The sequence below is a fragment of the Sander lucioperca genome, chromosome 16, assembly GCF_008315115.2.
Source record: "Sander lucioperca isolate FBNREF2018 chromosome 16, SLUC_FBN_1.2, whole genome shotgun sequence".
NCBI lineage: Eukaryota > Metazoa > Chordata > Actinopteri > Perciformes > Percidae > Sander > Sander lucioperca.
In genome coordinates this window covers 28,379,516-28,397,124 of record NC_050188.1, presented here as the reverse complement: position 1 = coordinate 28,397,124, position 17,609 = coordinate 28,379,516, and the positions used below count along the sequence as shown (strand labels likewise).

The 17,609-nt window shown below is 40.9% G+C and overlaps 1 protein-coding gene across 1 annotated transcript in view; it reads left to right on the top strand.

Annotated features, from left to right (window-relative positions):
* Window positions 1–11,957, top strand: part of LOC116035800 (protein lin-28 homolog A-like) — a 14,665-nt gene extending 2,708 nt beyond the window's left edge. Inside the window, exons 3-4 of the mRNA XM_031279127.2 lie at window positions 4,746–4,924; window positions 11,460–11,957. Of these exons, the coding sequence (XP_031134987.1) occupies window positions 4,746–4,924; window positions 11,460–11,691 (411 nt within the window). The 3' untranslated portion in view covers window positions 11,692–11,957. The remainder of the gene's footprint in view (window positions 1–4,745; window positions 4,925–11,459) is intronic.
* The last annotated feature ends 5,652 nt before the right edge of the window (window positions 11,958–17,609 follow it).

The window sequence follows — 17,609 nt, the reverse complement described above, 5'->3', positions numbered from 1 at the left end:
CACAATCGTCTTGGGCGGTGCTAAGCACCGGACGGAGTCACAGTGCCTCTGCAAAATAGCCTCATGAAGGAACTTGTTTTGGTGGAACGTGTACGTTCCAAAGTAGTTTTGGTCGTGCAACAGAAAACTCAGATTGGACAGATAGTCTAGCTAGCTGTCTGGCTACCCTGCAGAGATCTGAGGAGTAGTTAACCATAGTCCTCAGAAATCCACCAGAGGTTACAAAACCAACACAAAGGATGCCCAAGGCAACGGGTATCCGGCCTAAATGAGTGAAATCCGGTGGAATTTCCGTCAGCAATGGAGCAATCTCAGAAGTGGAACGTAAAGGATATAGACTAGCTAATTGGTGTCAGTGTTGAACTGACAGCAGATACTCAAAATAAAACGTGCACCTATACAGAAATGTGTGCACGTTCACTTGTTAAAAGTAGGCTACAATTAACTTTATTATACAAGGCCGGCCCTAGATTTTTGGTGGCCCTAAATAGGATTAGGTTTTCAAAGATTAGACACAAATGCATGGGCGAATGGGGTCCAGGTTAAAAAAAAAGAAAAGAAAATTACCCTTTAAGTAAAGTTTCAAGCAAAACGGAAACATTCTCCGGTCGTAGCTTCTTTTTAGGAAGCTGTGCTTCAGGCAAGAGGAAGACACGAGAAAACCACCCTCTCTCTGGAGTCAAGTCAGGCATTATCCCACAAAAGTAACTTGTAAGATGACTGTGTGTTTGTGTCAAATTACCTGAATATTAATACATCTTAAAGTGCTCATATTATGCTCATTTTCAGGTTCATAATTGTATTTAGAGGTTATATCAGAATAGGTTTACATGGTTTAATTTTCAAAAAACACCATATTTTTGTTGTACTGCACATTACCGCAGCTCCTCTTTTCACCCTGTGTGTTGAGCTCTCTGTTTTAGCTACAGAGTGAGACCTCTCACTTCTGTTCCATCTTTGTTGGGAGTCGCACATGCGCAGTAGCTAGGTAAGGACTACTAGCCAGTCAGAAGCAGAGTATGAGGGCGTGCCCTGACAGTACCTAGGTAAGGACTACTAGCCAGTCAGAAGCAGAGTATGAGGGCGTGCCCTGACAGTAGCTAGGTAAGGACTACTAGCCAGTCAGAAGCAGAGTATGAGGGCGTGCCCTGACAGTACCTAGGTAAGGACTACTAGCCAGTCAGAAGCAGAGTATGAGGGCGTGCCATGCTAGCAGCTAGGCGAGCATTATAACGTGTTCCAAAGTGACCACGTTTGTCTCTGAAGTAAAGGCTGGACTACAATAGAGCTGTTTGGAGCAGTTTGTGAACAGTGTTTTCTGTTGGAGATGGTAAGTCCCTTTGGAGTGGACTTTGGGCTTTTTCACTTTGTAAACCTATAATGTGCACAAACAAGATATATAACACAATAAAGGAAAGGGAAAAAGCCAAAAAACATAATATGAGCAATGAGTGGGGGTGGCCGAGTCATCCCCACTCGCCTCACCACCCAGACAGTTTTGTGCTGTGGAACCTCAAAGGTGTCAAGCTCAAACATTTCTATTTTAAAGGGGTTAGAGGCTAAAGCAGAGATAACAAGGTTCATTCCTCTCCCCAACCAGCCCTGCTTCCTGTTAAAAAGTCATTAAAGCATCAGGGAGCCCACCCAACCCTGAGTTTCAGTTGCACATCCCATGTGGAGCCTTTTGGCTCAGGCCGCGTCTCAGGTTACTGTAAATCATGGGATGAAAGAGAGGGGATAAGGGCCCTGCACATGCTTGTTTTGGGCTTCAGTAAATCGTTGATGTCAATTTGGTGTGCAGTGGTTCGATCTGATTGGGAGATTGTAGTCCGTGTTGTTATTATGACCAATTCAAAATTGTTAGAAAAAAATATCTTGGGGGGCACCTGGTTAGCTCACCTTTTTGAGCGTGCGTCCCATGTACAGAGGCTCAATCCTTGTTGCAGCGGCCGCAGGTTCGGTTCTGACCGGCAGCCCTTTGCTGCATGTCATTTCCCCTCTCTCTCCCACTTTCCTAACTTAAAGCTTTAGTGCGTAACTTTTTGATATTGATGAACGTCCGTTACATTCAAGCAACTGCCAAATGAGTTGACACCAAGCTAATTAAGACTATCAGCTCCACACAACTCTCTCTGTATTTCTCAGTGTGACTATGTTCAGAAGATTGTGGCGTCCGGTGACTTTCGCGTGCAGAAGCTCAAGTGAAGATAATAACCTCTTCTGAAGAGTCCATCGTGTTTTTTTAATCTTTCGTGTCCTCCTTGGCTACTAGCAACTGTGTGAAGGAGTAGGGGTAGTGGCGCGTATGCGATCACCTAGGCATGTATTATGTGGGCACCAATAGTGTTGTTTTCATTACTTAGAATTCCTCATGGGGGCGACAGAAACTACGCACTATAGCTTTAATCTGTCCTATAAATACAGGCAATAAAAAAGCCACAAAAAATCTTTAAAGAAAAAAAGATATTCATTTTGGGAGCAGAATTTGAACAGATATATATCATATTAGGGCAGATTTGTGATCAATGTTCGAGGTCCTCTGCGTGTCAGATTGTTCTCCACACTTGAGATGAAACTTGAAATGCAGTAGGTATGAAGGTTCTGGTAGCAAATTATACAATATGCGGAGACTTTGCCGTAGCTTAAGGCCTCAGTATGCTTCTAACTAACTAAACTAACTAGGCTGCACGATGTGTTGCGTGTGAGAGCTTTCACACCTCTATACACTTGGCCGATCGCTGCCTAAAAAATGGGGTACAGTGATCGTCGGTTTCAGGAAGGAAATCTAACAAGCCCTTTTGTCCATTTGAATCCCACTGACTAGGGGTGCTACTTTGTTGTGTAGTACTTCTCCATGACATCCCGTATAAAGCATGTTTTCTCTTAAAACAAGGTAGATTTCATGCGGACTAACTTGGATGGTTAAGACATTATGGCTATAATAATCAAAATCCTCATGATGAATAAGAATGGGATTTTCACTTCCAGGACCTCACTGTTGAGCTCTATAGTGAGCTATGGTTGAGAGTAACAAAAGGACTTTTCTTTTTAAGTTGTTGTTCCCTGTATAAAGTGCAGTCAACAGAGCCTTTCACAGCTGTGGTCATACTGGTCAGCAGGTTTACATTCTATATTTCCTCCAGCTCAGCCAGCAGCAGCTTTAATGTGTATTCAGAAACAAATGAGCATTAAGGCTGGTTGCTGGTTGGCTTGCGGCTGCTGCAGGCTGATCCCAGACAGACTACTTTTATTATTTGGTGGATGGATGTTTTCTTCATTTAGTTGTGGTCGAACAATGTTTGAACTTTTTCCGCCACCATCCTACCGCACACTTTGTTCAATTTCCATCTGGTTTGTGGGAGAAGCAGCAGTAATACAGCGGCAGAGAGTGCTTTGTAGCACAGGAATTTCCCCAGTGTGGGATTAATAAAGTCTATCCTATCTTATCTTATCTTATCTTATCTTTGCACCAAGGGGGAGTCAAAATGGGAAATATTCTTAAAACTAGCATGAAACTGTTTGAAAATTTGGTCTTTGCAGTTGAAAGTACAGCAAGAAAATATGTGAGTACCAAATCCATAGAGTGACATAGCAGAAGACCATTCTGAGACAACAAAAGAAGTGCTGTTAGCGTTAAAACGGTATTTACTTAGAAACCATTTATAGGCTAGTGATAGCATTGTCTTATTGAGTTTAAAGGGAAAGTAAGTTATATCAAAATTCATGTCATTTTTCCCCCCCTAAAGTACAGCTGGTGTTTGGTGTGTTCACCGTGTAGTGTTGCGCCCCTGTAAAGAGGAAAATAGAAAGTCAAACATGGACACGTTGTAGCTTCAGTCAAGTCCAATGTTCCCCTACACAGTCCGAACGAGGCATTAGCAATCGACAACAGATCAGCAAATCACAACTGGTACTTAAAACTGGAAACAAATAGAAACTTAGGGAAATAAAGAAATACTGCAAATTGCAACGGTAATTTCAAGTGCATTTTTCCCAAAGTCTTATAAAGGTAAATTAGACAGCATTTTGAACACAAATCGTCTTTTTATCCTATTTGTCTTTTAAGTCTCTTTTACCTGAAAATGTCAGCGCAATGGATTAGCGATCTACAGAACATAATGCATTTTAACTTAAAGCAACACCAAAGCACTTTTCCTTTTCGGTCCTCCTTCAGGTTGAAAGCGGAATTGTCAATTACCGCTGTCATTCAAACTACAGATCAGATAACATGCTAAGTTGAAATACTATCTTTTCTGACAACAACGCTAATGCCAGTATTTTCTCCTTTTGAAATTTCCGTTCCGTGACGGAATGTCTGTTTGTGTTTTGGCCTGTGTGTTGTTATCAACTGCCCAGTTTGACAGCCAGGCCGGGTTGCCAGATATATCTGTAAAAACGTAAACCCAGCGCGCTACAGCTGTAACGTTAGTGCAATGTCAACCTAAGCAACATTGAATAACATTTCACAGATGAAAAAGGTCCAATAAATAAACAGCAGCGGCCAATGCGGTATCTATCCACGGATGGGTTCCAAGTTTGCATTGAGGCCAATGCGTTCCGCCTCTTTCGCCTCCACACGGACTGTGTATAAACAGAAACCAGAACGCTTCCAATACCAAAATCTAGTCATATGACCAATTATATTACCCATAGTTCCCTTATCGGTCCATCGGGCTCAATAGATTGTTAGCGGATGTTTTCAGCCTTAATTCTGACCCTTGTTCACTCTATTATCTCGTTAACAGAGCAAACTGCACATGGAGGGCTTCCGCAGCCTCAGAGAAGGTGAGGCCGTTGAGTTTACCTTTAAGAAATCATCCAAAGGGCTGGATTCTGTCCGGGTTACCGGGCCCAACGGAGCACCATGTCTGGGCAGCGAGAGAAGACCGAAGAGCGCCCAGAAACGACGCTCCAAGGGTGACAGGTAAGTCCAATGGAGTCGTTTTTTTATTGGAATCGTTTGGAAAATTGGGTTTTCGAATCCCATCATCGGTTCCAAATTTAACATGCGCAAGTTTGGGTTACCGTGGCAGCCAGCGTACTTCCAGGCGCTTGTTGTGTTGAAGCCATGGAGCTCAGTAAGCGGCGCTCTAGTGTGGCTTTATTTTACGTTGAAAAAGCCCGGTAAAACTGTTAATCACCATTGAATCAAAATAAAATGTTCCTCTTCTCTGTGAAATAAGCATGTGACCTGTTTTAACTCCACCCCTCAAAGAATCGTTAAGAACTGGAATTGAAAGGAAAAATCAGAATTGGAATCAGAATTGTTCAAATCAAAACGATGCCCAATCCTAATTATCACTTCAAAGTTTATCTCTTTATTACAAAACACATATTCTAACGCTATAAATGAACCTGTAAATGAACGCTATTTGCAATTGAAGCTTGTTTGGGCAATCAAAGATCCAGCGAGGCTATTCTTTTGATAGTGTCTTGTAGATTTGACCATATTAATCACAGCTGGAAGTGATAAAATGAATCCCACGTCTTCCTATCATTAAATACCTGCTGGATTTGATTTTATTCAGATGTTCCTACTTACTGGATCCAAAAACTGAACAGTTAAAAAATAAAGGAATTTTGTTTTGCAGATTGTATCCCATTAAGACCCGACAAGGTTAAAAATGTGATAGCATCTTATTAAGTTGAACTCCATTAATCATGGTGGGCAGTGATAAAAACAATCCCACCACTTCCTGTCCTTAAACACCCCACCATGGGTTTGATTACATTCACATGTTCCCTCTTTTCTCCCAAACATAAATGTAGTATTCAGAAGAGGAAAGAGTCCTATCCGTTTAATTGACAACAGATGTAGGTGCCTGAGAGAGGTCAGAGGTCACCATTGCCATAGCAGCAATGGGATGTGGTCTGCAAATGAGGTGGAGGGTAGGGGAGCGAGCGAGCAGGGGTCAGGGTTCAGAGGTCACAGTTGTGTGGAAACAAAGGAGCTCCCTCTGCCATCCTCGCTGATCAATACTGAGCCCTGATGGGGGGTGGGGGGGACCAAGAGAGGAAGGAAGTGGGGGTTAGCTGTGAGATGATCCAGGGCCACGTTCAGCCCCGACAAAACGTAGCAACATGTTTTTTTTTAAAACTGAAACAGGGGTGCGTTAAACACCCTGTTGTGTGCCCAAGCGCTCTGCCTTTTTATTACCACGAGTTTACAGACACGTCTCTGCTGATTGGGTGTCACCTGTGACACAGCCAATAAACCAGAGGCACACCCACCAAACCAGAGAAAAACATAGACAGTATATACAATGGACCAACAGATCCCGTTGCTCTGGATGGAGACCAGTGAAGGATGTTAGAAGCACTTTTCCGGTGAGCGCTGAGCTTTACTGTGCAGCCTCCAACTGAGAGAGACGACGTAAATGTGACGTGGGCAATGTCATGACCTGGCTCAAAGGCATGACAAAAGGTGGAGACACACATGTTTGTTCAATTAAATCCAATTTATTTAAATAAACAAAGATAAACGTGCAATCAGTTAATCAGTAATGTGTGTAATGTATGGATGTGTGTAATGTAGGAATGTCTGTAGATGTATCAAGGCAAGCCAAGCAACCTTGAGGAGGGAGAGAGAATGATTGTCCAAGCACTCCTATTTATAGACATGTGAGCAATCAGTTGATCCAGATGTCAATCATCAGTCCTCATTAGCCAATCCCAGATCCCAGCAACCAGAGGGACTTAATAGGCCTAGGAGCCGTCACAGCAACCTGTCTGAAAGTTGGAAGTCTTCTGGTAGCTGTGCCAAATCTCAATCATTCCCAATCTAGCAGAGACGGAGAGCGTAGGTATATGTAAGGAGATAACATAGGCACAGGCTTATTATTGCTAACTAAAATGCTAGTTAACATTAGTAATTAAACTTAAACAGCTAATGTAAGTCCAAACTGCCTGCGAGCTTCTCCTGTACTATACGGTAATTCCTCTACTATGAGACAGTAAGTCTCGTGGTTATGACCCAATCGTTAGCCTATTTTTACAAAAACGTCTGCTACGGAGCCATAACGTGAGGTACAAGGTAATGGAGCCTTTTATACATTGTCGTGTTTCTTTAGAAATAAACAACGGACAAATAGAGTCTTTAAACTCTTCAGATGTAAAGTTATTCTCTGTCAAAGTGACGTCAAAATGAATGGCAGTTAATGGAATGCTAACGGTGGGTGAGTGCTTGTTAGCATCAAAATGGCGCCATAGGAGCTATGCGTTGTGAGGAGAGGCTTACACCCTTGGAGAAAACAGAACTCAAAGCCACACCGTTTCAAGGAAACATGTCGTTCAACCAGGAAACCGTAGCAACACGGTGCACACCGTTTTGAGATTGACTGGTTTCATCACTCTCTATCTCACAGGTTGAAATAAAAAAGACACATATTATATTTTTTAAATATATTTTAAGTTCATGAAAAAGACCCAACCCGACTATCACAAGTAGTGTAGTAGACTTCATTTAAAAAATGCAAAATTTGTTTTTTTACGACAAGTACCTTTACTGTTTCAGTTCACTCTCACCGCTCTCATCAACCTGATTTCCATCTGCAGCAGCTGTTTTCAGTGAAAAAGCTCTGATAAACCAACGGTGCTGCTCAGTACCACAACAGCAGACAGACACAGTAATGCTGCTCTTCCACTGCATGGTACAGCGCGACTCGACTCGCTCTTTTATGATTTTCCATTAGCAAAAGTTGTGCAGCTTTTTGTCACCGCAAAGCTGCCGCCGCCTGCTCTCAACCACTTTACAGGCGAGGCGCAGCTCATCTCGAACGAGCCTAGAGTGTTTCAGGTGGAGGCACTGCAGCAATGGGCAGTATGAGAAACACGATACGCTTTTTGAACATCAAAGCACGTAAACCTATTCTAGTAGACCCCAAGAGTACAAATATGTCGCTGAAAAGGAGCTCTTAAAAAGTCTCCTCAGTCTCCAGTTTGTATAATTTACACTTGTGTCCATGTACAGCTGACCAAAGGGTGCTTTAGTGTGTTAGATTGAAATGTGCTTGGTTTCCATTTATTACTGCGCAGTATTAAAGCAATCTGGAGAGACAGGAGACTTACTTGAGATATGTCATTTGTTTGCCTTTTAATTTCTTGTTTGACTGCAGAAAGGGAAAAGCCAGCACGGCCCGTAGAAAACCAGATTGCCCATTTACAAAAAAAAATCAATGGTTTTTGCTCCCCTGTTTAAGTGGCCAGTGTCTCTTTGTGTCACAGTACACAGTGCTTGAGCCTCACTTGCCTTATTCATCCTGCCCTAATGAGTCCACCCACAGGATTTCACTTAGCTTCTGATCATTAGCTTTCTCAGCATTCATTTACTGATACCAATACACATTTAGCACCAGATCAACAAACGGCAGCAGGAGTGTTGTGTTCAGCTTGTTGTGTGGAGATTCATACTGTGCATACTCTTAACTGCAACAGCATGGCTGGATGGGCATTACATTTCATCTATTAACTTTCAGTGGAATCCCATTGAGAGGATATGATCATTAATTGTTTTAAAAAAGTCTCTTTAAATCAGAGAACTTCAACAAGGTGTCCTCAGAGTCAATACAATAGTCAATACAATAGTCAATAAAATATTGTTAATTTTTGAAAGTTTTTTCAAAACTGAAAAAGTCTTAACATGAAGCCAACATATTATTAGCAAATATAAATCCCCACTGCTTATTGGCCTATAGGTAAGGTATTCACTAAGGTAGCCATTCACAGATAACTGTACGTACACACCACCGCCGACTTGAGCTGCAAAGAAGCTCTGGCCGCCCGGTCAAGGACGCTTGTCAGAAAGTCCGGGGAAGCTGTTTGAGGCTTTGGCCGCTCTGACGTAGCAGCATTCTATGTTCATTATGGAAAAAGATCAAGCAGCCACTGCACGGCCAATACATTGACACTAGAAACATTTTATAAATTACATATATAATGACAGAATGTGTATTGGTTGTTGGTCGTAGCGGTGTCTGTTAGCAGTTAGCTCGCTCGTTAGCCGCTGAACCGCAGCAGAATGCAGGCAGAGCGAGCAGCCGCCAGCTGTTGATCCGTGCAGGACTTCACCGTGAGTGGACTGTTTAGAGACTGGTCCCTATACGCAAATATCATAAATGATAGGGAACCCAGCAACAGCGACGATGAGCTTTTCCTCCTTTTTCTCGGAACTTATGTTTTGGTAGGAACAAAAAATTTACATCGTATGTTTCTCTGGAATCAGCCAGCGTGAAGGACGTCTATATTCTGATTGCTTGCCGCTGCTTGCCGCTGAACCGCGTCATAGCTCATTACCATAAAGTTGACCGACTTTCAACTTTCTGATTGATGCTCTGGTCGTTCAAAACGCCCAAAACGTGATGCCGACAGATTTGACGCTCCTAGTAGAGTTTAGATTCTCGGCCAAGCCCCCAGGAAGAGCGCCGAGTCTAAAAGCCACCATTAGCGTTCTCTTAATACATCCATGTTCTCGGCCCGAGCCCGAGCCCGATTCGAGCCCGACCGGACCTCGGGTCGTTATTTGCCGCCACATCCTCGGGCCGGGCCGAGGATTTTTTTTTTTTTTATCCATTACCTTATTATCCTATTTGGGTGGGGAGAAAGCTATGCCATAATCAGAAATATTATATATATATAGGCTATATAAAAGTAACAAATGTGTACAAAAGTTAGGCTGCAGTTACAAAATGCAGCACGTGTCATGCGCGGAGTCTCCTCCTCTCGCTGTTTGGATCCTTTACACTTTCTACAATGGGAGGATTTTTCTGCATTGAGTACTTTTACTTTAAATACTTTAAATACATTTTCCTGATGATACTTACATACTTTTACTTAAGTAACATTTTCAATGCTGGACTTTTACCTTGTAACAGAGTATTATTTATAGTGTGGTATTAGTCCTTTTTCTTAAGTAAAGGATCTGAATACTTCTTCCACCACTGGTCACAATTACGAGAATACAGTCAGAATTCTAAGTTCTTTAAAGGTCCAATGTGTAGGAATTTCTCCCATGCGTTGAGATCATGTATCGCAATCAGCTCTCTCGCACCACGCAGCTCAAAGTACGTATTACAGCTACGGTAGCCTTCACGCTTCAAAAAGCCGGTCTCTTGCTCTTCAATATCCTTTTTCTTTTTCTGGGCGAATAAGAAGACTCCTGTTCCTGAAATTTGGATTTTGAATACGTGTGGTCCTCCATGTTTCCTTCTTCAAACTTGCAGGGGCCGGGAAGCTACGATACCCATTAGCAGCATTAGCAGCGCTAATCATCACGTTTATCACGTGACAGAGAAAACGCGAAAGGTGGAGCAGTATGTCCTGTATGTCCCTTACTGGCTAACGTATTTCAAGATGGAGCATGAATATGGAGCGTCTACCCCAGTTCATGTGAATGTAAATGTTACATTTCAAGCCAAAAGGAATACTTGGAATTGATGGTGGTGGTAAATATTCATGAAAAAGGACAAGTTTGTGAACGGGCAACACAGATTTTGATAATGAACAACTAAACACGTTACACACTGGACCTTTAAAGTCACAATTCTGACGTTTTTTTCCTCAGAATTTTGGCTCTGAACTCAGAAATCAAATGTTCACATATTTCACATTGGCCTTAATCCTCTTCCCCACGTACAATATGCAACCCCGTTCAGGGAAAGAGATCAATTTGGCTGAATCCCTGAACAGCTGCTCCCCACTAGGGCTGCAGTTGATGTGGATGCATGGTGACAGATAAGTTAAGAGACCCAGGGATCTGAACGCAAAGCTGGGCTGTGCTGCCCCCTGATGGTGGAATCTAATCACTTCACTGCAGATGGAATTGGATTCAGATTGAAATGAAAACCAGCTACTTGTCAAAAGTATGACGTGCATTGTAATAATTCAACAGCAGTGAAAGAAGTATTCACATCCTTTACTAACACCACACTGTAAACAAAACAATTTACAAGTAAAAATCCTGCATTGGAAATGTTACTTATGTAAAAGTATGTAAGTATCGTCAGGAAAATGTACTTCAAGTATTAAAGTAAAAGTACTCAATGCAGAACTCTCCTCCCATTGTAGAAAGTGTAAAGGATCCAAACAGTTGTGTGTTTAATGGTCTAATCATTTCAGCTGGACTTGTAGGCTGTTATATTGTTGGCTAGTTTAATGTATAACAAAACATCAGATTTTATGTTAACGACATGTGTTTTGTGTGCAAACATCTTCATTTGTAATTTCCTTTTTGGCAACAAGTTCCACTCAGAAATGAGGATGAAGATGAATATTCACCTGTTGTCAGTTCTTGTGGCGTTACGACAAAGCCAGATGACTGAAAATAGGAAACATTTTGGTTCGTGAGAATTGCACACAGTGTTTGGAGAGTGATGATGTGCATTCAGCAATTGTGCCAAAGTATCTGAGAAAAACTGCAATAGTCCCTCTGAGGTCTCTGATTTTCTGCCTTCTGTTCATTGTAGATGCTACAACTGCGAAGGACCCGGCCATCATGCCAAAGAGTGTCAGCTGCCCCCTCAGCCCAAAAAGTGCCATTTTTGTCAGAGTATTTCCCACATGGTGGCCAGCTGTCCACTCAAAGCGCAGCAGCAGCAGCAGCAGCAGCAGCAGCATCAGCAGCAGCAGCAGCAGCAGCAGCTTTCGTCTCCAATCTCTCAGGGAACAGCTACCTCACAGAGGGAACAGGAAGAGTAAGAGGAGTAGAGCCAGGCCACCCTCAGAGTGAACCACTGAGGGAAACTGAGGGTTTCCACTGGAACACTGCTTATACAAAAGAGCTACCTCAGGTTTTATTTATTGAGTGGCAACATCGGGATCATCACTGTGTTATGGGTGTGATGGGTTCTTCAATAGAGTGCTGGCAGACATGTCCACTTTGAAAACTATTTTTCTTTTTCTTTCCGAGTTCTTTCTCCGCCTCAGATAAGTGTCTTAGCTTTGAAATGAAACAATCCGACTTACTGCTAAAGCACAGGTGCAATTTATCAGTGGTGGAATCTAACTAAGTACATTTACTCAAGTACTGTACTTAAAGGACAATTTCAGCGCAAAACGAACCTAGGGGTTATTAACAGATGTGTACTCACTCTGTCGTTCTCTGGGATATGTTTTCATGCTAATCGAATGTTTGTAGCTTGAAACAAGCTAGCGCGGACCGTCGATTAGCTTACAACGCTAGTATTCGGGGCACAGGGAAAGTAAAAACAAATTGCTATTTATACCACTAAAAAGTCTCAAAATATCACCACACTTCAACGGTAACATAATGAGGGTCCCTAGATGTTAACCGACACATTGAGGACATTGTAAGTGTACAGTCAGTTTATTAAAAAGATAGTTTAGAAAGACAGTAGCTCCCAAGATGGCAGCCGCCTATATACGAGAATGCAACTGTCTTTATAATCTATCTTTTTAATAAACTGTCTGTACACTTCTGAAGAGTCCATCATGTTTTTTTAATCCTCCGTGTCCTCCTTGGCTACTAGCAACTGCATGAACTGTGCGATCACGGAAGGCTTGTATCATGTGGATGCACTGACAGAATTGTTGTCATTACTTAGAATTCATCATGGGGGAGACAGAAACTATGCACTATAGCTTTAAACTAGCCAACAATATAACAGCCTACAACTCCAGCTGAAATGATTAGACCATTTAACACACAACTGTTTTCTGCATTGAGTACCTTTACTTATAATACTTTAAATACAGTTTCCTAAGTGAAGCGTTGCAAAGCGTGTCTGCCTGCTGAGAGTCTTGTTCCACAGGTTAAAACTCTCTCACTAACTTTCATGGCACAAACAATATTAAAGTTCATGATATTGATAAGTGTAACAAAACAAAATGGCTACAGCATTTGTCTAGAAATGTCAGTATTGGCCTTCAAACCCATATAAGTCAGACCGTTGTGTCTGGTTTCAGAACGGGGGATTTGATTAAAAAAAATCCGACGAGAGTATTAGAGTCTCCGCAAAGTATTAAAAAATCTAAATATTTTGAAAAGTCAAGCGAAAAATTTGATTTTTAACATTTTAAGTAATACTATGACTTTATTTTCATAATTTATTTTCTTGTAAAGTTACAACTTTATTCTCCCAAAATAAAAGTCTTTGTTCTCCCATAGAAACCTTTTCTCGGAAAATTACAATATAATTTCCAAAAAAAAAAAAAAGTAACTAGGCTACTAAACTTGAAAGACGAGCTAAACAATCCAACATGTGAATGTAAGAGAGAAAACATATCCCGGGCAGCAACATATTTATGTCCACCTTTTATCAGAAAACATTTTCAGGTATTAAGTGAAAAGTGAATGTCACAACATAACTGCCATAACCTCCACTTTCCTACTGAGGTTGATGCCAGCTGCTGTCATATTCCACTGAAAACATTATTTCACAAGTGGTAAAAATGATGTCTTAATTACCAAGTTGCCATTTCATTATTTGAATTTATATGCAAGACCAATATTGATTGTATGGCAGACTTTGTCTGCAAAACACTATTAATCTGAAGGGAATGTTCACACATGTATCAGGGATTTATTCACATAAACAATATTTGCTCAGTTATTACTTATTATTAACTTGCCTTAACTCATTTTCGTGAGGGGGCTGAATGTACATAGATATTATCTTTTTTTATATTCACTATTTATTCAGAGTTGTCCACCCTGAAGGGCAGACTAAACATTTGCCAGCTTTAATAGTTACATTTGATTCGTGCTGTGATCATAGACTGCTGGGATTCAGAAATATCTTTTTCAATACCAATGCATTGCAAATTCTGCAAAGCTTCGGCTTCTTTTTGTGCACATGCCGTGCAGTATGTCCTAACTTTTTTGGACACATTCTGATAATTCTATTACCGTGTAATTGTTTGCTGACAGTATACTCTGTGTCAGTTTTACAAATCTACAACCTAACTGGATTGTCACTGCACAGAAAAACACAGCATTCCAGTGTTTTAATTTTTCTATCTATAGCTATGTTTCCATCCACTTGTCAATCGAATTATCTTGAGTTCGCTAAAAACATGTATGCAAATAAAGCCGGTGAGTTTCCATAAAACCAACGCATTCATGATATCGGACGAAAAGTTATGCACACTAAAAGGTATGATATATGAAAACTAGGAGACCGCCAGCTGTTCACGTGACATTGGCTTTAGAGCTCCCTGACGACAGTTGCTAGCTGTTTTAAGCCGCTACAGAGCTTCATGCTGCCGGCTACAGACCTCCGTCACAGCTCGCAGCGGCAGTTAGTAGATGTGTTTAGCCACTACAGAGCTCTGTGACACCGGCTACTGTGCTCCGCATGATGCTCCGTCAGGTCAGCGGTAGTTGGTGGTTCAGTTACCCGAGAATAGGTGACTGTGAGCCGGGTACAGAGCACAGTACAGAGCACAGCTGCCGGTCATTTCGGCGGAGATTACGGTTAAATTTGGTCCACAAAAAGTGAGCGTTATGCGGTGACGAAAGTTAAGATTAGGCACCGAAACGACTAGTTAAGTCTAGGGAAAAGATCGTGGTTTGAATTAAAACACTCCCAAGGAACACGCATTTCCTGGGTGAAAGTCTTTTGTTTTCCCCGTGAAGCGAACTCCACTCCCTGCATGAAAGTCCTGTGTTTTAACGCCAACCCATCCACCCCGACCTCCTCCCTATGCAGCCAGCTGCTTTCCTATACAGAAGCCGTCAATGTGGTGGATACGGCAACAAAAATCATGCAAATTACAGTGCTTTACTTTTCGTAGCTTTTCGAACGTACGGTTCATGAGAACAGGCTGATCCATCGGCTTTAAAGCGAATACATACCTGTGCGTAATGACTTCACATACTGTTTTGCGGTGAAATTGGTATATCGAATAGATTTGTGACATTTTACAGTGGTTCCATTCATTTTCGCACTGAATCGCACAACATCCAAGCAAACATTTGTGAACAAAGTTTTGCTAGCCAAATTGGATCCTACAAATGATTCAAATTGCACAAGTTGTAATAGTGCTTATGTGCCAGCTGATATCGACATATCAAGCTATAAAAATACAACAACAATGCTATAAAATCATCACTATGATGATGCTGATGCACGTAAATGCCAGATGGCAGCTATCTAAAATAGCCGTTATCTTTCTCTCGTAAACTAAATTTAAAAGTCTCTCGTCTGCTCTTTCGTCCACTTATATCTGTCTTTGTTGACACCCGCCATGTCTGCAATGAAAGCAGAAATTACCTAAAACTTGTTCTTCTTCGTTTCATGGCAGTTTACAACATAAAATGAACTAAAACGTAATTACAATTCATTATTTCATTATATATATTTTATGGCAAATAACGTTTGCATCATCATGAATCGCATAAGCCGTTTACCGATTAAGAGAAAATCCGATGAGATCGAACGTATAAACTTTGTGTTGATATTCATGAAATGCAATCAAATTGTCCACGAGGCACTTTCATTCTATATTACTTACTTTGCATAAAAACATGTGGATGGAAACATGGCTTATGTATGTGAAAATGCTTTCTCAGTGACCTCAGCCTGTATTTAGTTTATTTAGCATCTTCATTTTTTAACTCTACTTTTTTGACCTATAGTGTCTTTCAGGATGTGTTTAGATGTTTAAGGATTTAGTGTCTTGGGGTGTCGGAAAACCAAACTGCCAAACGAGCCATGCACTTTATGTCATTTTTCTGATACAAAACACAGAGCAGAAAATGCTGTGGCAAGCTTGTATGTCTTAAAGGAACCATTCACTCTGAACACCTTGGTGTATCTTTAAGTATGATGTGCATTGCGTTTCTTGGTAGGGGTTGTTCGTTGCTATCGTATTTGACGTGTGATGTCGTTATTATTATTCGATATTTAGCTACAATGAAGTGGGAGAGAAGAAACTTTTTCCCGCTATAGCCTGTAAAAAAAACTGCTGTAGACGGAAGTAGTAGCCTGTTTTTGACTAGTAGTTGAAGTCTTTTAAAAGGTTTAAGCGGCTATTATGTAGCTTGTAGTCACCTATGCCAACTAGTAGTCACCTATGCCTTGGTCTCCACATGGCCTGTGAGCCACTGAGCTAGCTCAATAGATTAGCCAGTTAGCTAGCTAACTAGGCTACCACATTTAGTTTTCAGGCTTTTGAGTTTGTCTTCTGTGAGAGTCTGTAGTGTGTTTTTGGTAAAATTGTGATTAATTGTGCACCCCTACATACAATACATTTCTCTTTGTGTTACGGAATAAACAAACAAGATACAATTTTGTAAATTAGTGAGCTTTATAGATGTTGATAGGTGTATTTCTTTAAATGAAACCAGGCCAGTGGTTCCTGCTAGCTGTTAGCTGCTTTAAGGTTGAAACAGCTTGCCTTCTTATCTCACACATGGGAGGAAAAAACCCGAAAATATGCATATTGCCCATAACTATTCTTTAAAGTTTATGCCTTTTGTGTGGTTGTCTGGTTGCTGAAAGACATTAGGGGAAGTGTAAAGAAATCCCTGAGTAGATAAAAAGCCAACAAAGCAGGTCAAGGAAAAAAATGGACTCACCAAAAAGTAAATTAAAACAGTTCATCACAAAATAAAAGCCCTGGAATGGCACTATAATTTAAAAATCACCATGATGTTGTTTTTATTGTATATATCCAGTGTCATTTTCACAGGTATTAATATAATGTTTATGATGTGTCTGCATGATAATGAGTAGAAATTATATATAGCTTTTTTTTCATGTAAAAGGGGACTAAACGCCCAAGCCCACTGTTTACACAGCACAACGGATGTTTAAAAGCATCAGTACTGATCATTATTAAAGATCATTACGCCTATAATATGTGCTTGGGTTTGCCATAATGTTCACTAGGCGGCAGTATGGGGTCCAATCTACCATGTATAATACTCTAATTTAGCCCAAGTCTCAGTGTTTTGTCGTTCCTTGTAGTTTGTATTGCTTCTCATGTGTGACCAAGACAGAACTCGTCTTGTCAAAAAATCTATACAAGTCTACCTCAGGTGTGATTTTGGACAGCTTGAGAACAGCATGTCCAAAAAATTGTTTTGTATGTATTGTACATTTTTTTTGTTTTGTTTATTGAGTGGTCTGCCCAAGTATTTATTACTTTGTCTTTTTACATCTTCTTTGAATGTGATGTGTGCTACCTCATAGAGCATATTCTGCAATTTGTCTGGTATCTTTATGTCTGTTGTTGCTGCCTATATATATCACTAAAGATCCTGAACTTTAAGCCAAAGTGGTGCTTTTGAATGACGTCTTAGCCTTGTTTCCAGGAAATAGAGAGACACAATCACTGATAAATACCCATATAAGATGTTCACTTGCATTCTTCAAATGAACACCCATATCTTAGCTTACCAGAGCAGACACACCCACCATGTTTTTTTGTCTTTCTGGAAACTCCACTCCAATACCAGAGTCCCTCACCATAACTGCATACAAAGAATGTTCATGCATGGTTATGTTAACTTTGGGTAGAGGTTTCACCTTTACTCAGTACTCAGGGTTGTTGCTGAACACGTACTGTAGCCTTATTATTAAACTCAATGATTAAGTTTGTCTTTGAATGTGGATCATCTGCCACTTTTTCAGCCTGCAACTGAAATATAT